The 25,073-nt window shown below is 44.9% G+C and overlaps 1 protein-coding gene across 1 annotated transcript in view; it reads right to left on the bottom strand.

Moving 5' to 3' along the window:
- Positions 1 to 15,297, bottom strand: part of A2M (alpha-2-macroglobulin) — a 40,901-nt gene extending 25,604 nt beyond the window's left edge. The window contains exons 1-10 of the mRNA XM_010575369.1: positions 15,094 to 15,297; positions 9,989 to 10,172; positions 9,000 to 9,156; positions 8,387 to 8,439; positions 7,659 to 7,679; positions 4,568 to 4,736; positions 2,553 to 2,637; positions 1,718 to 1,841; positions 891 to 1,005; positions 646 to 755 (exon numbers count right to left, since the gene is read on the bottom strand). Of these exons, the coding sequence (XP_010573671.1) occupies positions 646 to 755; positions 891 to 1,005; positions 1,718 to 1,841; positions 2,553 to 2,637; positions 4,568 to 4,736; positions 7,659 to 7,679; positions 8,387 to 8,439; positions 9,000 to 9,156; positions 9,989 to 10,172; positions 15,094 to 15,182 (1,107 nt within the window). The 5' untranslated portion in view covers positions 15,183 to 15,297. The remainder of the gene's footprint in view (positions 1 to 645; positions 756 to 890; positions 1,006 to 1,717; positions 1,842 to 2,552; positions 2,638 to 4,567; positions 4,737 to 7,658; positions 7,680 to 8,386; positions 8,440 to 8,999; positions 9,157 to 9,988; positions 10,173 to 15,093) is intronic.
- Between the last annotated feature and the right edge of the window lie 9,776 nt (positions 15,298 to 25,073).

The following is a 25,073-nucleotide window of genomic DNA, read 5'->3' as shown; positions in this document are numbered from 1 at the left end:
CCTAAGTTCCTCAGTAAGTTTTAACTTCCCTGGCCAGCCTCCTTTGGGACCTCCACCACATATCATCTGCTTCTTGGTTCAGGAACTCTAAGTTCAGGCTTGTGCCTTGCCCAGTCCTTGACTAAAGGAGGTAGACCTACACCCAGCTTTTTTCCCAGCTGTTCCCATCTGGTTAACTGGACTTCCTTGGTTGAGCTCAGCCCTGACTCATCACCTCACATTGTCTGGTGGTCACTGGACTGTTGGTGGAACCTGCTACTGTCACCACCCCTGCTCTGCTCAGTCTGGTTGGGTACTGTGGGACTGTGCCCTTGTTGATGAAGTCACTACGCCTACCTATGCTGTGGTCACCCTTTGCACACAGATAACATTCCCTTGTGGAATAGCCCGTGCTTGCTACTCCCTGGTATTATTCTCATGTGTCAGAACAACGGGCCTTCTATTCTGTACTGGGCTGACTGCCAGGAGGTTCAGGGCCATGTGTCTGTGCCATCTGTGCCCCAACTATCAGTAATTCATTTGCCTGTGCAAAGGCAGAGGAAGGTGGACCATGTCATCTGCACACACTGCTATTCTATCTGATGGGATTGTGCACTTGTGAGTTTGCTACGTCATTTATTGTCCAGGGTCTCAGAAGTTCCCTACCCTCCCAAAGAGTGGGATCCCTGGTCTGTACTGAGAGTCCAGCAGGTCAAAGCTGATTTTGCTCATGATGGATGTGATCCCACAGGAGCCAGTTCCAGTCATCTCTATTCCTGAGAGAGAGCACAGTAAAGAGGGATTATTAATGAATAGCAGCATTTCTAGACATGCTACTCCACCTTCCTCATCTTTGCCAGGCCCTCCTGTTATGGCCTGCTGTCACTGTGCCATCTCCATGTGATACATACCTGTGCCATCTTCTGTGATCTTGCCTTGTACCTCAATGCTCATCTCATATCCCCTGCGCTGGAGCTGGAAGATCTTGGTCTTTACTACACCAGAAACACACCCACAAGCATCTGCCTAAGCAGGGGATTGGAGAGAAAATTGGAATTTTGTGAACAAATTTGGTGCCTTGTGGGACAAGAATAGATACCCCAAACCCAACATGCTTCTGTTCATGAAATCCCAGCCTTATGTTCTAGGGTTGTCTCCAAGACCAGAACTTGATTACAGCCTGTTTCCTAGTGTTTCATCCACACATGTTCTGTGTTCTGTGAGGTACTTGACACTCAGTTCTCCAAGGCATGCACAGGTTTCCTTGTTAACTCCCTCCTACCTTGGTTCTGGTTTTCTACCTGTTTCTACTGTAGTCTTCAGTCTTTTCCTTGTTGCCCTTTCTAATGTGTTTGACCCATATACAATACTGCCTTCTTGTTTTCTCCTCATCTTCTTTGCTCCTTGCTCCCTTCCAGTCCCTCCCACAGTTACAAAGTTCTTTCACAGCTTCTTTTCTCAGTTTGGGGATCAATAGCAGGGACCTCACAGCTGCTAACTGGAGATTTGTCACTAGTTTCAATGGGGTCAGGATTTCAGCTTCATCAGTTCTGTTTCCAGTTTAATGACTCACCTCTTAAGAATGCCTTCCTCTGAGAAAATCTGCTTCCCCTCCACCCCAACAGAGTGCTATCTCTGATGTCTTACTATCTCCCAACAGTTACAGATTTGGCCTCCCTTAGACAACAATGCCTATTACCCGTAAGAAAGACCCCTACATTTTAATCTCGGGACTCACCTCCCTACTGAATTCTTCACACACAGCTTCTGCTTCTTTTCCATAACAATTTGAAGAAGAATGGGAAAATTTCCGGCACACTTGGACATTCACCAAACCAGGAACAGGCTTCCCATAGGTGTACCTATAATTGCAAAGTGTTAAACAATATATTAGATGATGAGACAATCAGTCAGAGTCACACTCAGACACATCTCCTTAAAGACCTCTGTGGATGCCTTGCTAATATTTCTTCTTAAAGGCTGACTAATCTGATATTTTAATGATTCTAGTGATTACATTTCCATCATTTCCGTGGTGAGATTCTTCCATCATCCACTAGAACCTGTTCTAGGTGGGAGGTCTCTGCAGGAATGCAGAAAAAGATTGTAGAAAATTATTTAAGCCAGGAGTATCACAAACTGCCAAAGGGTCAGTGAAGAAGTAGAAAGGCAACCAAGGGCTCAGGAGGAGCAATTTATGAATTAAAAATGAGAACATTGGGTTTGCACCACGTGTCAGATATCTGATCTGACATCTCTGAGTATTTGAGGGTTCAGGATTGGCAGAGAAGCTTTAACTGAGGAAATGTAAAGACAAAAAAAGAAAATGTACAGTAAACTGGGAGGAGAGAGCTGCAGATTGGTTTGGCATAATCTTTTAAGGAACATAGAGAAGTCCCTTCACTTTGACCGTTCAGGCCAAGTAGCAGGCTTAGAATTGATTGGGTGGAACAAGCCTGTACTAGGTGTCTGGGAAAAGTATGAAAAGCCTTCCCCAGCTCTTCTTTCAGTCCTCAGCAGAAAGGAGGAGTGAAGGATAAGCATAAGAGATTTGCTCCAGCTCTATGACTCACAGACCACAGACGGACACTGGAATCTCATCGTCGTTAATAGTGATCATCTTGGGCAGCTTCACCAGGACCTCGTACTTGGGCAGCACTAGATGGGAGAGAGAAAGTCTGATATGAGAAAAGTGAAGGAGAGCTGTGTACTAACTACACAGCAACCCAAACACAGAGCCGGGATCATCTTCATAGGAACTATCACCTCTCTGTTGTCTTCAGTACAGCTCTGCTACCCCTTCCCTGGATTTTCTCAGCCTTCGCCACTGTTTGGGTTTAAAGGGAATTAAGGAGGGTTGTAGCCCTTACCTTCCCTCATTTGCAGCACATGCTCATGTGATCCCATTAGCACCAGACAGCTGTGTAGATCCCTTATATATGCCCATTCAGAAGGACATGCTGGTCCTGTGTGTTGTGTTCCATGTTTCACAACGCATAATTTTCAACTAAGACTTGGAGCAGCAGCACATTCACTGCCTTTGTAATTTACCACATTGAAACGGCTTGAATCATTGATTCTCTTGGCTGTTTCTTACTGTTCTGGAGATCCTGAGTTGCTGTTAGGCTCACTGATGCGTAGCATGTGAAACTGTCCTGCATGTCCTGACAGTTCTATTGAATCTAGCCACGGACTCTCAGGTCTATATTTTGAAGGGGGCAAGGCAGCAATAAAGCCCAATATAAAGGGTGGCAAGTAAAAGGCATATTTTGGTCCTGAGTATTAAATTACATCCCTCTTCCCATATTGCATCCTGCAACCCTAAGCCCCTGATTAGTCAAGCCTGGGACTGGACTAAAGCACGGAATGGCCTGCTTCCAGGTGGTGCACCTGAAGTTTTTTTCACAGTGCAAGGAAATAAGAGCAGGGAAGGTGCACACCCAGGCCCAGGAACTGGAAAGCAACCCTGGGTTATAGTCTAGACATAAATTTGCCTCTAGGATGGGAGGCAAAGCTCAAAGTTTCAACCCTAGAGCACATTTCCTCAAAAGGCTGTAAGAGAATTAGCAACAGGGGAGATTCATGGGAACAAATAAAAGAAAAACCAGTTTAGTATGAGGCTAAGAAAGGGACATACATCTTTGATTTTGGGTGGCAATCAGAATGATCTTTGTGGGAGGAGGCACAGCCCGTCTGTCACCATGGCAGGCCAAAGCCTATAACCAAAGCCTATAAAATTATTCACCGTGTTCATACTAGCCACCATGCCTGACTTTGAACCAAATAACCCAGCTCTCATGAACTTCAGTGACAATCATCTTCTTTGGGTCGCACCCTGCGTATTCCAGAAACAGCAGGTTCTGAGCAATGCACTGGGTCATTTGGGCTCCATGTACAGCCAGGGGGGAGCCTGGGAGTGCAGAGCACAAGGTGAGCAGCCTCCTCAAGGAGGCACAGAGCCTAGCCAGGGTACACGTCTACAAACACCTGAGAAGTTTTATTACAGAACTAGGGGTTAGAACACTCCCTGGGACAGCACATTTCTCCTTACTCAGTCTCTGCTACCACAGTGTTTGCATTGCTTGTAGCATTTGTGGAGTGTTCTTCCTCAAACTGAAGTTTTCTACCGAACATGTTTTCTAAGCTTTTGCAGAAACAAGGAAAAAGAGGAAAAAGAGAGGACTACAAGTGGAGAAACAGGACTGATGCAGATGATGAGAGAGGCAAAACAGAGTCACCAAAATATTGTCATCTTTTACTCCGTATCTAGTGCTACTTGCAACAAGCTGCTAGACAAAAAGCAACTAAAAGTCAGCTGAAATTGGTGCCACAAGCCATGCATAGGAAGCCTGTCAGACCCTGTACTCCCAAGAGCACTATGAGCAAATACAAGCTCAGACAAGTTGCAGATAAAGTGAGGAACTACCTCTGAAACACAGCACCTTCGGGGTCAGCCCCTCTGAACCCCATTGCCTAGGTATTCAGTCCCTCCCTCCTCCATGCCATTCCCAGGAAATCCCAAATTGAGAGGTCACAGTAAAAGGCACTGCTGTCAGCCCCACTTGCAGCCCACACCTCCTCTCCTTACCGTACTCCTCCACGCTGAAGGAGTGCTCCACATGGGACGAGAAGCTCTTCTGCACAACTATTTTGTAGGAGCCTTGGATGGGGTCTGTGGTGAGGGGGAAGGAGAGCTGCGTAAGGCCGGTCTCTAGTTCCACCTCTTGCCACTGGTACACACGGTTCCTCTGGGGATCCTGCGGGTTGGGATAACTCAAGGTCACAAGACTGCAGGAGGCTCCCAGGGACAGAGCAGTGGAGTGCCCAGTACATATACATCCCAGCTGGGAAATGTCTAGTTGTAATTCTTCAATAATCTGTGAGGTTCTGTGAGCACTTACCTGTCAACTCTGCATAACTAGCATGCAAGAAAGCTTTTTAACCCCGGAGGTCCTGTGTTGTCTCCCCCTCAGCTGTACCCACCTGCACAGCTACAAAGGATGGGGCCAGGAAGCTGGGAAAGAAAGACTGGCAAGGTGACAAGACAAAGAGATGGATAGCAGGAGTAAGCAGGGAGAAAGGAGGGAAGTTTCAGTCTCCTTCACTTGCTATAGAGCCTGCTAAAAGATTTTTTTCCGTGCCTGGAATAGAGACTGTCTGAATACCAGTGCATAATCTGCTGAGGAACGAGACACATGTTCTATCCATGGGACTGAGAAATGTACATGTGTGAGTCCACAGCTTGTGGTGGGGCAGGGGAGTGGGGACAGGAACAGAGGAAAGTATATCCCACATATGTGCATCCAGCTAGGAGCTCTCCCTTCTTGTCCCTCCCTGTTCCTAATGCTGGAGCTGAATTCTCATCAGTACTACAGCTGAGTATTGCTCATTATGAACTGACTATGAATAGGCTGTGCTCCAAATTCATCAGCTCAGCCCTAAATTTCTTGTAGAAGTCACTGAAGCAGCACAGTGGTGCTGTGTAGTTTGATGCACCCCTTCCAGGCTCCTCAGCAGGGTGGTTAATGTTTCCAGTCTTTCATTTTCTGTCTGCTCTTTGCATTGTACCTTGGCTGTCACCAAAAGTCTATTTACTTTAGATAGGTATGTGACTTCAGCTATGTGACTGTGTGCATTTACTTCACTGAGATTTTATCTCAGGGCTTAGGGAAAAGGGGATGTGAATGACATCCCCCAGTTGGAGGTCACTGGTCAGGAGGCAGAAGAGGGGGCCTTCCTCCCAAGAAGCGTGGTGGGAGGAAGGCACAGTCAGTAAAACGCATCCCACGGCTCTGACCAAATCCTCTTCACCACCACGTTTCAACCCTGCTGAAAAGCTCACCACTTATTGTGAGAGACACCACCGGGCTTCCCTGGAAGAGGAATTCAAGAAAATGTTTACAGCTGGGCTTGTGAACTTGTTGCCATTTCTGTGACGTATTTATAGGGAAGGCCTGAAAGTCAGTTTGTTTGTTTTTCTTCAGAAATGTTTTGGGTTTTTTTAAATGACAGAAGCAATAGGTCAGGATAAGAGTTCAGAAATAATAGGCTCATGCTAACTTCTGTCTTTGTGGCTGACTATGATCAATTAGTGACATTAAAGTGTGGACTGATGAATATTTATTTCCTTGTCACTGCTGATTTTAAGCCATCACCTTTCTTCATTCCTGCCACCCTTTCCTTTGGGCCAGTCCAAATTTCGTGCAAGCATGTGGTAAATAAACTGCACTGGCAGATCTGATCTGGACGAGAAAAATATCCTAGAGAAAAATGGTGAATTTGCTGCCAGGTGAGTTTCCCACTTTACAAGACGGCCTCGTAGACCTCTGTGAAAGCCAAACAAAGGGCAGTGCTGGACTGAGAAGGACAACTGAGGAAGGGAGATGTGATGGTGGGGGCGGAGGACAAGGCCTATATAGACTGGCTTAAACAGCACAGACAAACACTGTGGCTCACAGGCTGGAGCTGAAAACGCAGGATGGCCTTCCTAGTGATTTAAAATTGAAGCCGTTCATGGTACTGACACACACAAAAAAAAGGTTATGAAATTATTCAGCTTGTTAGGCAAAGGCATATAGGATTTCTGGAGGCAGTGGGTAGGATTTCATGAAATCCTTTAATGAAATTCCTGTATTTGGTCAAGTATCACCTCCTTGAAAGGGAAGGGACCTGTTCTACAACCTCATGGGAGAGCCTCAGCAGGAGGTAGTTTGGAGATACTCTCCTCCACCTGCTATCCCATACCACACACTCTCTTACTCTTCTTTCTCCAAATATTCACAGACTGTCAGTGGCCCACCAGCTCTGCAGCTCTGTTCTGGAAGTTTGATGGGGGGGAAGAGAGAGTGACAGCATTCTGACAGGAGAATAGAAAAGAGGAGCAGAGTCTGTTTCTGGCCCACCTTCTGCCTCCCCTGTTGTGAGAAGACCCCCAGCTCTAGAGAGAGATGGTGCAGAATGGAGACAGCAACCCCAAGCAGCAAGGAGCAATGACAGGACTGACTACATGGGACCCATAACCATGCAAAATGGCTTAAGATTTGTGCACACTAATTTCAGCACTGTTTGTGCTGCTGTCATGGCTTCAGGGTCCATTGCTGGGTCCTTCCCATCAGTTTTCCACCAGAAGATGTCCCAGATAATAATTGTAAATTCTGGTTTCTCAGCTGAAAAGGTGAGTACTTGAATCATTGACAGAAACATCATTCCTATTAACTTTTGTCCATTGCTGAAGTTCAACCATTTTAAAAAAACAGACAAAAAGGGCACGTTTGGGAAGATAGGCGACATCTACTTACATGATTTTGTTTCTTTAGTTTTGCTGGTTTGTTTAATGCAGTTCTGTGGTTTCAACTACACTTAACAGACAGAAAATCTTAGTTCTGCTTCGGAAGAGGAATAAGCCATTCTGATATGACCTCTAGGCAAGTATAATTCTGTTCACATCATGGCTTACACTGATTAACTCTTTTGTTCCTACGGCACATTCCCCAATCAAAGAACCATTGTCAGAACTTATTTTGATGCCCAACTACTCAGCCTTCCTTTACACAAAGGAGAAAGGTCATGCACCCATGTTTTTCCTTTTGCACCTCAGCCTGAAAACACCACTGCTGGAGACTAGTACCTCTGGGCCTGCATATTCTGCTGAAATAATAGACACGTAGTTATCCACTCACCTGAACATAGACAAATGGAAACTGTGGGGAAAGAACAAAGGAAAATCAGCGTTAGAGATATTAGTCATATATGGGTGGAAGTAATTTCCAGATTTGGACTGAAGGGCAGAAGAACAACCTTCTAAGAAGTCCTTTGAGTTCTTCCTTTTCTGTACTTGATCTGTTTCCTTAGTTCTTGATGGTTAAGGGATTCTCCTCTGTAATATTTTAGAGCCCCAACTTTTTGTCTTACCACGGTATGAAAATGTGATGAAGAGTTTTCAAAGAACTTGTCTGTATGAGGAACTGGTTGCCAAATAAGCTAGATGGTGGACTTACACCCCTGACCAGTTCCTTAAAACCAAGTCCTTGTCATGCTGCTCTCTCTGCCTCTAAGCATGTGGTTGCACCTACTGCCAGAAACAACTGCACATCTGTGACTTTCGATGGAAACTTGTCCCACCCATTTTTTCAGTAATGAGATCCCTGCCTGCATGCTTATCCACATACATTCCTTTGCAAATCTGGTTTTAAACACCTATAACTCTCTGAAAAAGGGGATATGTTTCTCAGTCAATAGAGACAGGTGGAGTGTGTCTGAGGACAGGGTATGGAATGGGTCAAGGATGGTGTGAGTAAGAAAGGATCATATGCTTTAAAGGCTGTCTTCAGTGGTTCTGGATGATGACAGTAACGGTGTTAATTGGGAATTAAGCTTCCTGGTTAACAACAAGGAATTATGGCTCTACCTTCTCATTCAGCGGGTAGAAGTCTTTGTCCAGAGAGATGATCCGAAACAGAACTGAAGGGTGTAACAGAAAAGAAGGAAATTCCACTGTTAAATTTGTAGCTGTTACCAGGAAATGCCAGTGTTTCAATAATTTATAACTCAGATTAATTCCATGGATCAACAGGCTCTGAATTAAGATCTCTAAGTTATGGAAGCAATTACTTCAGGCTCTTTCTCTTGCAAATGGTGAGAGGCAGACAAATTTAGAAGGATAATCAGGTCCTGGCTGAACTGAATTGTCCCTTGGGAGTGCCTGTCCTGCTTTGTTGATTCAGGTGCAGCCAAGGGAGACTATGCTTTGAAGTCATCCCAGATTTGTGCCTCTAGTTGAGTAGAGTGAATCTGAGCCTGTGCCTACATCTGGCTGAGATGCTGTGCCTGGAGGTTGGAGAACAGGAATGGTGAAGGTACCACATGCCCTAGATCTCAGCTGACAGAAATAAGATTTACTGAGCGCTTTAACTCCCCCCATGAAGGAGTCTGAAAACTTTAATAAAAGTGTGGAGCCTCTGGGGAATGAAGCCAGTAAGATTTTCTGCTGTCAGAGTCAACACCAACCCAATTCCCCATACCTGTCTGTCCGGGCTTGTAGATGGGTTTGTCTGTCTGGACGAAGACCAAGCTCTCAGAATTCTTGACCAGCACCGACTTGCGGCTCCTGAATTGCAGTGTTGCCCCCTTCACCATCACAGTGAGAAATGCCACTGATGTGCTATTGGATTTTGGAAGCTAAGGGAAATGAAGAGGATAACTGCTTTACTGATTCACCCCATTGCACTCAGCCTTTGAAGGACGGAGTATTAGCTACGTCTGACAGTTCCCTAAAGGGACACCAAAGACTCAGTGCTGGAAGCAAGAGAAAAACATGATTTTCTGATATGAACTTGGAGGGCTTGTCTCCTCTGTCTCAAGAAAATCTTCTTCCTTCAGGAATTGTTGCAATGACAGATCTTCTCCATTTCCTTGAGTTTTCTCCATGCTGCTTCTTCCTCTCCTTCCAATCCCTTCCTTTGTTTATACACTTTCCTTAGAGAGATATTGAATCTCATCTTGTTCCATCCTATGATTTATCAAAATGGAAATCAACCCAGATTAATTATTTAGGGGATGGGACCAGTTACTTACATTACTCACCAACCAGCCTTCTGCAGGAAACAATCATGAATAAGCTCCAGAAGGAGACAAATGACCTCATGGACCTCACTGTCTTTAACCATTCCCCAGCTTCTACAGTTCTCATTCTACTTTGCTATTATTCCTCTGGGGCTTACACAGATCAAACAAACATGGGGTATGTTCTGTCAGTCAAAGTTCTAGGAAGAAGGATCCCAAAAGTGTTCTCTAAGGTCTGCATGCATAGAAATATTATAGAATTTGATAATGGTGGAAAATTATTCCTCATAAGGCTACCACAGTCAATTTTTCACATAAAATTCATTTGTTGTTTGGTTTAGCTTAGAAGTCTCTGCAGTGTGTCTTATTTCTCATTTCTGGACTATTTAGATCTACTATGCCACATCAGTAAACACAAGGCATCATCCCACAAGGATGAGATACTCACCGAGAAAGGGATGCAGGTGAACACGTCGTTCTCCGATACCACATCATCAATCAAGCTCCTGTTTTCGCCTTGATACTCGAGTGTGGCACTCAGCGTCACAGATTCATTCAGGTGGGTCAGTTGAACACAGACTTTTTCAGGAGAATCAGTGTGTATCAGAAAGGGCAGTAGCACCATATACTGCCTAGGAAGAGAGGGAAGCAAGAATCGGATCAGAAATGTGAAATGGTTTTAAGGAAACACTATTAAGTGAAAGGAAATTAACAAATCAGCATGCCTAATCCATTACTGTCCCTGTGAATAGCAGTGCATATACACGAGCATTCATTTTATTTTAGGTTTATACATATTAAACTGCCTAACTAATTAGCCTAAAAGTAGGAAAATGCTTGCAGTGGAAGGAACAATTTCTATGCTAATAGAGAGTCCTTTACAAAGGATGTTTTGTTCCGCTTCACAGCAGGGAGCAAGGACGGTGTGAAAGGTTCCAGGCTGTTAATTGATTTTTGTATATCCCACAATCTCCTATTGAGACTCAAAGGCATTAGCTTAAAAAGGTTGAAAATTCAGCAGTTTTAGGGTTGAGAAAAACACCCACTTGTCTGGCTGCTCCTGCCTTTGCCTATCCAGGTTTCCAAATCCTTCTCATGCTGAGCAAAAATGTGAGTGCTTGCAGTTTGGGACCTTATTAAGATGAGCACACAAAAGATTTCCGAGGGTAGTGTTTTATTGCAACACAAGTGTACTTGCATCTTCAAAGAGCTTTTGACAAAGGTCCCTCACAAAAGACCCTTAAACTAAGCTGCCATCCAATAAAAGGGATCATTTTACTAATTTTTTCTAATAAATCAATTTATTAATTCTGACCTGGATTAATTGGTTAAAAGATAGGACACAAAGGGTAGGAACCAGTGAAAATCTCTGGAGTCTGATTTGGGACTCCTGTTGTTCAGTACACTTCTAAATGACCCGGGAAGTACAATTTTCTGGTAATTGTCCAGGGTAAGAAAAGACCTAAAAGTGACTTACATATTTGTGGAGAACTTTTGTCATATGGTGGGACTGTGTAGCAACAATAGCAAATGAACTGTTCAAAAAGGGAAAATAAAAGAGGAAGAAAAAATTACCCCAACAGTATATATGCTATCATGTATATGCTGTGTCATTAAGTGGGCTATTACCACTCAGACATGAGCGCTGTTGATCACTCTTGGAAAATTCTCATTCAGTGACAAGTGACAAATGGACTGGAGGGAAATGTTCAGAAAGGAACAGAGGACAAATCAGAACATATCATTTTGCCATTGTATAATTGCAAGGTACTTCCACATCACATATATGGCATGCATTTAAAAAATTGATTTAGCAGAAAAGATTCAGTGAAGGATGGCAGAGATGATCTGAAATCTGGAATGATTTCCATAGGAGGAGACACTACATAGATGAAGAAGACTGAAGACTCTTCAGCTTGGAAAAAGGCATGACAGAAAGCTATAAAGTCATGATGTGCACAAAAGAAAGTATGGTTTGTTCATCACCTGTGACAACAAGTATAGTAAACAACACCAGGTGAAAATATTAAGCAGCTGGCTTTAAAATAGAAGGGAGCAGAAACTTTTTCACTAATGTACAAAATCAAACTGAAGAACTTAATGTACCAAGTGCTGTAAAATACAAATGTATGATTCTGGTATGGCCAGCCTGTGGCTCTTGAGTCTTCTGGCACTCTCAAGCAGTCCAAGAAGGGCACGTATACGCTGTCACTCCCTGCCTGCCAGTAACTCTCCAAGGCATATGGTATCTGCCTTAAGGCACCAGCTATATAAAATTTGCTATGAGGCTCATAAGGGCAAGAAGATCAGCTGCTCCTGATATGAAGGTTATTTAAAATGTCCTGGGTAAATTCATTGCCCAGAAATGGCTAGAAAACATAGCAGCATAGGTGTAATCCCTGCCACAGTAAGACCTTGAACCTCTGATAGGAGCTCCATAAGGCTACAGCAGGCGGGAAACTCATTTCCACAGTGCTCACCTTGCTCTTCTACTCTGCCCCTTAGCACCTATGACTGACCATGAATGCAGATAGAATACAGAACCAATGTAGTCCTCTGGTCTGATGCTGGACCATTTTCATGGGCTTGGTATTCCTTTTTCCCTGTGCACATTCAAGCTATCCAAATGCAGCAGCAGGAGGCTCTGGTGGCAATTTAGTCTGCAGGGCATATTAATCATTGTGTGCATGGGACAAAACCTGTGGTCAGGACTGCTCATACCACTTTTCCATGGAACCTCCACTGGGGAAGGCTAATGTGCACCTTGCCAGATGGTGCCAGCCCTGGAGAAAGAGATAGCTGGGCCCATTCAGAGCTTTTTCGAAGCTTCTGAGCTTTTTCGAAGTCCTAAAGCTACTGTAGAGGCAGCGGGACCTCGGCATTGCCTCCGTTTCCCTCACCACCAGGCGACAGGATGAAGCATGGAGAGGAGCCAGCCGGCAACTCTGGTCAGCCCGTGCTGCTGCAGAAGCAATGAAAGGAGGGAGCTCCAGCCACCCAGGGAGTGACTTACAGCTTGTGGCTACCTGCTCGCCCCAGCGCTCCCCTTCCTCCACAGCCCTCTCACCACAGCTTCACCCTGTGCCTGGTTCTCATTTCCCCTGCCCGCTGTCAGTGTCACTGGCAGTCTGACTGTAACGTCCCATCTACTGAAGGGACAGCGTGACCTAGTTCATGGGGAATTTGGCCTCATTCCTCTTCCTGTTCACTGTTCTCCTGAAATTTTGGCCAACGCGCAGAACTTGCCCCTACACCGGCTTCCCCGCCTTTGAAACAAGGATATGAAATACGCTGACCTCCCTTTAGCTGTTTTGGGATGTGTTGGTGAGAAGAGCTAGATGAATTAAAATGCTATGAGACCTTTAAGTAACTGGGGTCACAAAGTCCGTGTATAGACGTTCCAGGACAAAAAGCATCTGGGTGGCCAAAAGAGACCTCAGCAGTCTCCCTGCGTGCAATGAACTGTTCTGACAACAGAGGCAGTGAGTCTGTCAGAAGCAGGCATCCAGGAGGGATAGGAGACCCTAGAGAAAGTGGCTGGGGCAAAAATAATGAGTTTGTCTGTATAGAGAAGGTAATACTCTAGCTTAAGATGCACTAATATCTGTGTATTGACTCTCAGCTACTTCCTAGAACAAACACGCAACCAAAGAAGACAGTGAATTTCATCAGCTCCATCAGTCCAAATCCATACCTGCCAATTCAAGTGCCATCAGGACCTTGCATTTCTGACCATACGCAGTGTATTCCCAAGCACGGCCACTGCATTGTAAAACAGCTTGCATGCACAACCACATACCAGAACAGGAGAACAATACCTCCTGTTGAATTCTTCCAGAACAGAGCCAGAGCAAGAAAAAAAAATCTTGCTGTCAGTATCTTACAGAATCCTAAAATTTTTGGATGCAAGGAACCTCTGGATGTCTCAAGCCCAACTTCTCCTGCAACAGACTGTTGCAAAGGACTCCACAGATGGAACTTCCACCATCTCTCTGGTTCACCTGTTCCAGTGCTGCACTGACTTGGTGAATACATTTTTTTTCTAATATATAGTCCGAATCTCAATTGCGTCTGCTATGCAGCTGGCCACATCTGAAACAGAAACAGCAGCAACTGCTTCTGCTCAAAGAAGCAATCTCCCTGCTTGGTTGGAAGCTTCATTTTGTCTTCAGTTCAAGGACGGCTTCCCTTCTATGTTGTGCACAGCATCTGATCTACCCTGCAGCACTTGAAATGGAACCACTACCCGCATAGTACCTAGCAATTCACTGCTCGGACTCTGCTGCCTCCCTACTGGGGTCCTATCTTCATTCTGTGGATCCCTACTACAGCCCACTCTCCCCCACCTCTCCCAGCCCTTCCTCCTTCTCCCCTCCCAAACTGGTGCTCAGGTCAGGGACAAGGAACAGCATGTTGCTCATAGGAGGAGAGGTCTGAGCAGTACTTACTCATTCCCCTTCCCCCTGATCTTGGTCAGGGATGAATTAAGATTACTTAATTACATCAGAATACTGTAGGGAGACCAGAGAGATCTGCCTGACCCCAAAGCAGACTTGGTTGGCTGATCTACCCCAGAAGCACCCAAACAGGGCAGGTCAATGAGGGTTTGATGGTACACCATGAGTCCAAGGTCCTTCCGTCTGAGCCGGTCACCACTTCACCTCTGACCACACAGTAAGTGGCAGCAGTAATGCTGCACCTTCTGCTACAGCTGCCAGCACTACTGCCGTGCTTGTGGGCACGAAATCTCTGCAGCAAGCGTTGAGATCCACGTCGGTGAGAACTGCGCTTCTGTCAGCACAGCGAGAGGCACGGCGTGTGACGGCAGCCGGGCTCTGGAGAGGGAGGCTGCTCCCGTCCAGGCTAGAGGCTCCGGAGCAACCCGCTCCAGTAGTCGAGGCTGGGGTGGGGATGGCAGACTCCAGTCTGCCCGTGCCATCCCGGGCTGCCCCTCTCCTCGGGACCCTCGGCAGAGTGGGTGCTGCAGCCGTGCTGCTGGTCTGCAGAGCCCTGGGGTGGATGCCCCAGGGGAGGGTGCCAGCGCCAGGCTCCACGCCAGAGGAAGAGAATCTAGGTCACAGATCCTCTTTGGGAACAAGTACATCTGATGCTGCCAAGGGAAACAAACTGGCTTGAAAGCAACAGGAGAACGGGGAGAAATAACTCGGTGGTTGAAGCAAGGATACCACGGGAAAGGCAAGTACATGGATTCTGGCATCACGCCCACAAAACCCCAGGCACCTGAAGGTTTCTAGGCAGGAATATACTTAGGCAAAGATGTTGTGAGGATCCAGGGCTGGACTAGCAGGCAGCTGCAGGGCAGGAGTGTGGGCAGTGGCAGAGCTGGGGGGACAGGGTGTCCCAGGGCTGTACAACCAGGGGGTTGCAGGGTGGGAGCACTTGCAGAGCTGTGCAGGAGGCTCAGGGCTTGGCTACTAGTGGGGCGCAGGGCAGGAGTGGAAGAAACTCGCACAGCTGTTTGACAGAAAGGAAGAAAACTGAAGGAAAAAAGGAGCACTGAGACCTCCCCCCCCCTCCACATGTGTAGCTTACGGTTCTGTGGTGGGAGAGGTATTTCCAGGAAGGAAGAAGAGGAGAAGGAGGAAGATGTTTGGTTTGCTGGGCAGCCCGTCCTTCCCCATGGTGCGGAGCAGGTCGTGGTGAGTCAAGCAGACACCCAGTCTGGTCCGGTGCTGCTGTTTTCCTGCACCTTGTAATTTCCCTCCACTCTCTGCTGGGTCAGCCTCTTTATAACTGCTCTCTGCAAACAGCCCAGGGGCTGGAGGAGATAAGGGCTGGGGGCCAGGACCCATCCGGAAACGGGGAGAGGCGGTACGGAGGAGCTGGAACAGAGGGACAGTATTTGGCCAGAGACTTTCCAAGTGGGGGAAGGGTATTTATTTATTTATTGCGTAGTGCTTATATTAGAAATCTTTGAATGATTCATGCCCTGCTTTCTTTAACCCATTAGAAATCCACACTGTTGGGGAAATGAACAGTGTTCAACACAGGGGAATATTCCCTGTGGGCACCATCCAGTCACAGCACTCTCAAGTGGGATACTGTGATCTTTTGAAACCAAAAGCCAGGTTTATAGGCATTTTAAGAACAAAAGGAAACCCACCGACAGAAACATTGCCCGCATTGTGTTAACAGAATACCGCAGGAGTTTGCTGACACAGTTGCTAACAGAGCTACTATGGGTTAGACAATCTGTCAGGATTACAACCCAAAATGAGGTGGGGTACTGGTCTAGATATGGAAATTAGTTCTGTTTCCACTGTGAACATGCACAAATATTACACAATGCCTTTGGGAGACATCTTTGCCTCCCCAGCATGGTGATCACCTCCTGTCATTCAGTGTCACCTGGAGTGCAGATGTTCCAGGTGTTCCAGGTGGCTCCTCGTTCCCTTTGCCACATTCAGATCTGTGCTTCTGTGAGTCACGTTTGTAATAAAAGTCACTCAGAAATAGTGCTGCTCACTTGACTCAGTCTTCTGCAAACCTCTGGTTGTAGCAGCTTATCCAGAAGTTGGATGTAGTAAGAAAAAAAGTTTGCTAAATTCCAGCAGGTCATTGAACAGAAATATTCAGTCCAAACTACAAGCACTGCCTGAGAAGCCTAACTAGGTGGGATGTTTGCACCAGTCCATGGAAAACCGCTAAATCACAGCTGTAGGACTGTCAGTATGCCCTCCTGTGCCTGCGCAGTGAAAGGATTCGGTAACACTCTTTATACAGATTCATGATTCCTGTGAAGATTTCTATTGTGCACGAATAACCAAGCAGAGAAAATGCTTCAGCATAAACCACCTTGAATGTGTCTATGTGAATCCACATTAATGGCAGAAGTTCTCTGTTCTGCTTATTAGATCACAACAGCACAGGCAGCCCTATTTGCTCTTTGCCTGAAGATTAAGCTTTGAAAAAGAGTGAATGTTAAGACTGAATGTTAGCTATACAGTGTGTCTTGACTCTGATGTAGTAGCCAGAAAACTGCAGGGAAGAGCGGTGCAAAGGACCAGGAGAAATATCTGAGGATGAAAGGAAGTTTAAGACTGGCTTTCAAAAATCAGGCACAGTCTTTTGCCGAATACAGTTTAACACCTTTTATAAATCACAAAATTTAGGAAAACGGTTGGGAGGCAGCCAGTGTCTGCTGGGGGGAAGTATTATATAAATGTCATAGGGAGAAGGAATGAACGCATACTCACACAAACCAAAAGATTTAGCGGATTATCAGTTCGAGATGGAAATACTGATTAAAAAGTGGTTGCATAACTACCAAGTAATAAAAACCATACAGATCTTTCTCCAGAAATGCCCCCTATTGTCTGTCCTCTCACTCCCATCTTCAACTTCTCCAGTAAATAACTCATGCAAAATAGCAGTTTTCAAAGCAATAGTGTCCTGGGCATTTGCTGGAAAACATGACTCATCCCAAGTTGCCTGTTGTCATTCAGGCTTCTGTAAACCGAAACCAAAAAGAAATCCGAATGGACACATGCAAAGTACACTTTAAGGGTAGGCACGTAAAACTAAAATTCATAGATCTATAGGGCCTTCAAAACCAGTGATTCAATGGAGATCCTATTCGCTATCGTCTTCTTCCTTCTGCTAACCGGTTTACCATCCACAAGGTATAAAATACGTGCTTCTCAGTCTCCCAGGAACCACTTACCAGCTCCCTGACACCCTAATGCCCTCTTTGCTCCACAAGCCCTAACCTCCCCTTAGCTCAGGCAGTTGGTTCTTCAGCTGGTTCCTGTCTGAGAAAGTTCAGAACAAGGGGTCTGAACTTGTACTTAGCTTGAAAGCTGTGCTTTTGCACTCCTGAAGGAGAGATTGTGCGACTGAAAGACTGGCTACTTCTTCCAACAAGGCTAGCTGCTCTAATAAAAGATAGCACTGCTGAAAAAGGCATGCAACATCTTTACCATACACAGTGATGACTTCATGATTTTAACCACAGGGAAGATATATTTCCTCTTATGATAATACTTCATACGTGTCTGAGGTCACTGTGCACCTGGCAGGTCAAGAGACAACCTGTACGTATCTAATAGCTTCAGTGACTAGTCCCCATATTAAGCTGGTACAAAACTTAAGTGAATCATTGTACCTAAATGTTGATCACAAAGAATTTAAATAAGGCCACATCACAGTAAACGGTTGATATAACCAAGATGCCTAAATCTAATTTCTTATAACCCTCCAAGCAGAGTGGATTTCTATACTAAATGATAGCAATTAATTTTGGTTCATCCTGCGTGAAAATGAATGATTACATATGTTTACTCTCACTTTTAAAGGTAGCACATATTTTGGCTGTTCCACAGGAGGTTTTAGAAACTTATTTATTTCCAGCGCTAAATCAAAACTAGAACTTTATTCTAAAATTTTATTTTGTTCCAACGAACACTTGGGAAAATTAGCTTAATTCTAGATAATTCTCAGAGACGTTACAGTGATACACTGATAAGTTACATGTGCTGATGCATTGGATTTCCTTTCCAGGTATTATTGTACTGAAATGGAGCAAGACACCAGGTCAGTAAGAAATGGACACCATGGGAGCACTTCTACTTTGCCTGAATGTATCATTATGACTATTTTTTTATTTTCTGGAGCATTTCATTCTCCACAATATTTCCTTCTCAGGTTCCTTTCCACCATAAATAAAATACATTATTTTGACCAACTCACACAAAAGATGCAATTAATAAGTTAATACAGGCCATCATAAATATTGATAAATTCCAGTCACAGCAAACCTTATTCTGCAAAGTTTCTTATAAGCCATACAGTCTTCACTGCATTGGCTAGCAAAGATGACAGAAAAATGTGAAGTGTCCTACACATCCCAGTTTATGACCACTATAGAAAACATATTTTCCCATGAAAATAAAGTCAGATATCGAGCCGTGCAATTCTAATCACTTTAACCCATTTCTGGTATATTTTCCTCTGAGTTCTTTTCAGTTTCTACTGTTCAGCTTTGTAGATGACTACCAATTGTCCGGTAACAGAGTGGCTCACTGGTCACTGCAATTGCAGGAAGAAAAGGTGTGTGTGGGTGGGTGTAAATACCCTTAGTACTATCACAACACTATTATGTGCAGGAATCCTTGTTTGCCCCAGCAGTATTAGGCAATTTTGGAACCACTGTCAGCAAAGGTAAATAATCCCAAGACGGACACCTGCTTCTTTATTGTGTTCCTGTTGTGCCTCCTCAAGGACCGTAGCACAACGCTCAGCCCTCAAAGCCAAACCAAAGCAATAAACTGAACTTCAACCTTTGGCTTTTAAGAAGACGCATGTGTTAAAAGAAAAAGCTGAGGAAACAGCTCATGGTGACACTGGTATCATGCCTAAGGTGGTCAATGCACTTTCACACAAGAATTCCTGGTGGAAACCAGCAGCTCTAGCAAGGGAACGTCTCTCTTCAGTGCCTACAGCAGCTTTGCATGGTGTCGTGGTTTAACCCCAGCCAGCAACTAAGCACCACGCAGCCGCTCACTCACTCCCCCCGCATCCAGTGGGATGGGGGAGAAAATCAGGAAAAGAAGTAAAACTCGTGGGTTGAGATAAGAACGATTTAATAGAACAGAAAAGAAGAAACTAATAATGATAATGATAACACTAATAAAATGACAACAGTAGTAATAAAAGGATTGAAATGTACAAATGATGCGCAGGGCAATTGCTCACCACCCGCCGACCGACACCCAGCCAGTCCCCGAGCGGCGAATCCCTGCCCCCCCACTTCCCAGTTCCTAAACTGGATGGGACGTCCCATGGTATGGAATACACTGTTGGCCAGTTTGGGTCAGGTGCCCTGGCTGGGCATGAGAAGCTGAAAAATCCTTGACTATAGTCTAAACACTACTGAGCAACAACTGAAAACATCAGTGTGTTATCAACATTCTTCTCATACTGAACTCAAAACATAGCACTGTACCAGCTACTAGGAAGACAGTTAACTCTATCCCAGCTGAAACCAGGACACATGGGGACAGGTGAGAAAACAGTCACCCTGAGACTTACATTAACAGGTCCAGTTAATGAAACTGTGTTAGCTGTTCAGCTAAAGGCTGAAAAAAAATCTTTCAGGAGAACAAAGAAAAATGAATTCAGTATTTTTATACTAAAGGAAATCCAAATAATGATATTACTTTCCACCGCCTATGTAGCTCAAGCAAAGAAACCCAACCCAATTTATTTCAAATGACAAAAAAACATTACAAGAAAAAGTACTTGTATAAATTAATAGGAGTAACACCAATACCCAGAGAGATAAAAGAGGGTTTATTATTGTGTGGGAGACAAAATATTTCACAGGCCATAGTGAAGAGAAGGTCCTCTATCAGAAAACCTCAGACAATATGAGCATTATACAAGTTGTAACATGCAGATAAAAGAAGATATGCAATGAAATGAAACACCACAAAAAGGCTTTATCAGCTAAATTTCAAATGAAACTGAAAATATCAGAGCAAATAAAGGTTGTCCACTTTAGTGGGTTGTTGAGTATCTTAACTTGAGAGAAGGACCTGGTGGCAGATTAACTGCCTTTCCCAGGCACGGGCATCTGGGCTGCCAAATACAACTCATATTTCTGTCATGTCATATGAACAAATGAGTAAATTCAGGCATGGCAAAGGCATCAATGAATTACTCTCATTTTAATGCACTTTGTAGATTAAATTGCAAACCAAATTGGTAGCTGGGTTTTATAAATAGTCCTGTGACTATACTTTGTGTGATGTAAGGCTAACCCATTTGTAGGGTAAGCCCTATACAAAGTAGGGTTTATCCACCTTTCCCAGCTGTGTTATAACAAACATCACCTATATGTATAAACTTTGTCTTGCCTTAAAATAAATCTATACAGTATGTTGCAAAAAAGGCTGCAACCAACGTTGTTAACCCTCTGGCAAAAGAAATCAGCAGTGTGTCTGTCTGGTACTTAGAGTGCAGAGTTATACACAGAGTTGGCTCAGTTGCTGAAATCCCACTGTTAAATCCATTAAAGGTAATCAGTGAATGATATCTAATAATTTTAAAATATATAAACAAGAAACTAGCTGTTTGCATGTTCACAGATATTTTTTTGGATATTACAGAGAAATTAAGATAATCCCTGACATAGTAAAGAATGAAAAGCTATTTTCATTTATACATTTGTATTACTCAGACCCTTGCCAAGGAAGGGGAGAGAAAAAGCCAAAGCATTTACAACTGTGTCTGAAAACAACACTTGGGACAGTTAACTACACTCTTTTTGAGTCATATGCCTCCTCTTTTCAGGTAAAACCTTACCATATAAAAAGACATACAAAATGCATATAGACTTTGTGTTTATCTTTCGGTTTAGCTGTGATGTTATTGCCTGGGCTCCCTCTCTCCTCGGATTGGGTACAGGCATCTCATGAAGGTCCTTCTGCTGGCCCTGAGGTTGATGTTCAAGGCAGGTGGAATGAGTTGGAGCCAGGCTCTTCTCAGAGGTGCACAGGGGCAGGACCGGAGGCAATGGGGCAAGCTGCATACAAAGAAACGCTGAGAAAGCAGAAGGAAAAATGCTTTCCCTGAGGGTGATGCAACAACAGAAGAGGTGCCATGGGCTAGCCATCCCCAGAGACCATCCAAACTTCATGGCGTAAGGCCGTGAGCAAGAGTGCCGGCAGAGAAAAAGACCGTACTTACATGGCATAGGCATTTCAAATATTTTTCCCATTTAGATCTGGCATTCATTTAGCTACAGAAAAGTGAAACCCCAGATCACTGCCGCCCTCTGAACAGCTTTGCTAGAAGGCGGCAGCAGCGGGCTGTGCCGATGCCAGCTGCTGGATGGACCACGCTTGCTGCGCCGGCTGTGCAAGGGGGTTTGCAAATCCAGCTGTGCTGGGGTGGGGGGACCTGGCCTCGCATCATGGGGGTCTTGGGCCCAGAGCCTGCTGGCTTTGTGCTTAGCTCAGTTACTGACTTGCTGGGGAACATCGGGCAAGTCCAGGCCTCTCTCCATGCCTGAGATGTCATTTGGTTCTCAAGACACAGGTCTTTCCCCAGTGCAGAGAGGGGCTGCGATGCAGCTGGTAAGTGTTTGTCCGGATCTTTGAGGTGGAGGATGGTACAGGGAAGCAAGACAAGAAGTCCTAATGGAGTACCAGGCAAGGAAATCAGACAGTCTCATGTTTAACCCTTTCCCCTGCACCTCAGCTTCGTTCTGTTGCACCTTGTTAGGCAGGGCAGGGCTGGTCAGGTTTGGCCCTTCAGGTCAGGGAAGGGGGTACGAGCCGTGATGCTGTAACGCAGCTGGAGAACACGCCATTTATCAGGACCTTTTTGAACACAGTGTCTTCCTACAGAGCCTGCCCTGGCTGCATTACACCACTGCACTTCCCTCTCGTTTTGGGATTCCCTGCACTGGACACAAGTGGTTGGAAGGGAACAGGACAAGACCTCGCCTAAGCAGGCAGGGGCTGTGAGGAGACATCCAGCTGCGCACCCCACACTCGGCACACAGGACTCACCCCGGCACAGACCCCGGGTCACGGAGTATAAGTGCGGACACCCCTTGCCTTGACAGGAGGGACAGCAAGGGGAGCCAGCGCTAGTCACTTCCAGTAAAGTGAAGTAGAAAACATGTGGCACAGTTATGCAACTGCCTGTGGTAATCACCCAGCCTTCACTTCCCCGTGGGTAGTGAGCCAAAGAGTGGGAGGCTGAAAAAAATGTGCGAGGTTAGCACTTTAGTAGTATACACGCAGAGCCCTGTCAATACACAGTATGGTGATTTTTACTCCCTGCCCCATAATGCCTGCCCCATTCATATTTACCCTCCCTTCACTCTCAAATAGGATTTTTTAAACCTCCCAGCTGTCAGGTTATGTACACAGTGTGACAACATGGGGTCCAGAGGCCTTCTGAAATCACGTTCTTAAGGGACGTCCTGGATTGCCCAGCAGGAACACTGGTATGGCACTGGGGGGAGCAGAGGACTCCAGGGCAGGTTCACAAGGCATCAGGAGATCAGTGTGCTGAGCTTGCAGGAGGATCACAAAAGGGAAGTGCGAGAAGTTTCCTTGAAGGAGGCTTGTAGGTCCTGTATTCAATGTAATGCCTTGCTTTTAGGATTTTCTTGACCCTCAAAAGGTGACCCTTTAGGAGGTCGAGCAGAAAGCAGCTTTCTCTTGCTGTTGGAGTGCAAGACTAGCTGACACAATGTTGCTTCTTCACTTGAAAAATTTGTGAGAAAACTTTTCATTTTTACTCTGAAAAAAAAAAATTAAAATGTACGCGAGTGCTGTTCCTCAGGAAGCCCTTCTATGATGCTACACGTTTCATAGCCAGTAGTGCCAGGGATGTGACCATGTTTCTATGTCACCTGTCTGATGAATCAGATGGTGGGGGTCGTTTGACTGCAGACAGGGCCCTACCTCCGTAATTGCCTAGCAGGTAGGTGGCAAATGAACTCAAAGAAATAATCATAGAGTGAGGCTGAGTTGTTTCCTCAGAGCATTTAGACAGATCATCCTTTCTTGACTGAAGGTTCCTCAGGCACATTTCTGGTCTTCTCTGATCAGTGAATTGGTTGGTCATCACTCACACTTCATATTTGACAGAGGGAGGGTGGTGATGAGAAGACATGAACATCAACAAGTAGGTAACAAGATCTGGAAAATAAAAGAAGTCATACAGCTGAGGTCTTGCTGTGCCATTGTTGAACAGCTTGGCACTATTACCTGTGACACTGCAGGGATCACAGAGGATTTGAGCCAGAAGGTGGAGCAACCAAATTCCCTGGACCAAGGACTCCTTTGTCTAACGAGAGTGCTGGGTAAGCAACTGAGGGGCCTAAGCAAGAGAATGCTGCTATACTGGAGCTCATCTTTCTGGGGAGATCCATTTGTTTTTTCTCTAGATTTTGCATCCTGCTGCCCACATTGTGGATGAGACTCATCATCTACAGTAAAAAAGCTTATTTTCAGTTTCCAGAACAAGTGTGGTCATTAAGGGTCCTCTTCTTCTAACTAGGCCATGGCATCAGTCTTTAGCAGATCCTTCAGTGTGAACTCCACACGAGCAGCAAAGCAATTCCCATGGCACAAATAAACTTTACAAAGAAGGATTTAACACAAAGGGAAGTAAGATTGTCAGAGCATTTTAGTCAAAGACATTCTTGTGATTATACTTGTTGTTATCTCTTTTTTTATTCATAAGAACCTGTATTTCAGAATAGCTTTTAATGTACTTCTAACAGAGCCAAAGCCAGACCCATAGGAGATCCAGAAGCTGCAGAGCAGGCACGAGGGCACTGGCAGACAACCATAGTGAAGTTTTGAATTTCCCATTTCTCCTAGTGTTGCTGACTCAGTCCAAGGACCTGCACAACGGTTTCAGTGGATACTTATATCTGTCTTTATTCTATGGTAGCTTTTTTAAACTGAGATGTGCAAAACCAAGCACAGTAAACCAGAGTCTGTGCCTTTAATGGGACAGGACCATGGTATCTCAGAGCACCTCTTGGGCCAGTGACCCTGATTTTCTCACATTTGGGGAAATAGAGTTTGCTTAGCCTGTGTGTCTTGCCAAAATTAAAGTAGTTTGACCTTCTGAGACTTAGAACATTCCCCATGTCTCTGGGATTGAATGATATGATGCCTCAGGATTATTGGATTACAGAGGAAGAAATGACATTCAGTCTAGTGGGTGTCCCTGTCTTGCTTAGTTAACAATTAATATACTTGCTTCAGCTTCAGGTGTGTGGCACAAAACAGATAGCTGAAACAAACACCCAGTTTCCAGAAATCTGGGAGGTGTTGGAATGCATTTTAAAGAATATAGCTGTTCCCTGTGGGAGCAGGAGCCAGGGACAACATGGTCTACATGTAAAAATCTGGAGGCAGAGTATGAGTATGGGATGTCTATTAGATCTGACTGAAACTGGCAATTAGCTGTTTGAGTCACAGGATAAAAATCAGGTAATAAACATTACATTTTCAGCATGCAGAGGAGGAGTCTGCAGTGGGAAATAATGCTCTTGATGTTTTAATAGTTCAGGTTTGGCCTGAGAGGAAAAGAAGGCTCCAAAAGAATGATAAAAATGCAGCTTTTTTTTTTTTTTCCAGGACCTTGTTTCTTCCCAGAAAATGATGTTTGGCTGAACAGAATAACATTTGGCCAGACCTGAGGGGGATTTTTATGAGTTCCATGTGGGATGCTGAAGCCTTGGCTTAACTGGCCTCAAATCCCCCAGAAAGATGCACATCCTGTATCCACATCCACTCAGCCTGCTCTCCTTTTCAACCTTGTTGCTGTAACTATTGATTTCTCTTGCTTTAGTCCAGTCTGATGCTTGTGTAAATCAAGTTGGTTTCTACAGTTTGGTGTGTGTCAGGAAAGTAAAATTCACAGCCTTTCTTGCTTCCCTCCTACTGCCAGTGAAGTTTTAATTTTGGAACTTAGCATGGAAATCTGCACTCTACCCAAAGCAATTTCATGCCCCACAAATTCCTCGTCTGTGAAAC

This window comes from Haliaeetus leucocephalus, unplaced genomic scaffold, assembly GCF_000737465.1.
Source record: "Haliaeetus leucocephalus isolate CR32 unplaced genomic scaffold, Haliaeetus_leucocephalus-4.0 Scaffold473, whole genome shotgun sequence".
Lineage (NCBI taxonomy): Eukaryota > Metazoa > Chordata > Aves > Accipitriformes > Accipitridae > Haliaeetus > Haliaeetus leucocephalus.
This window is presented reverse-complemented; position numbering and strand designations above follow the sequence as displayed.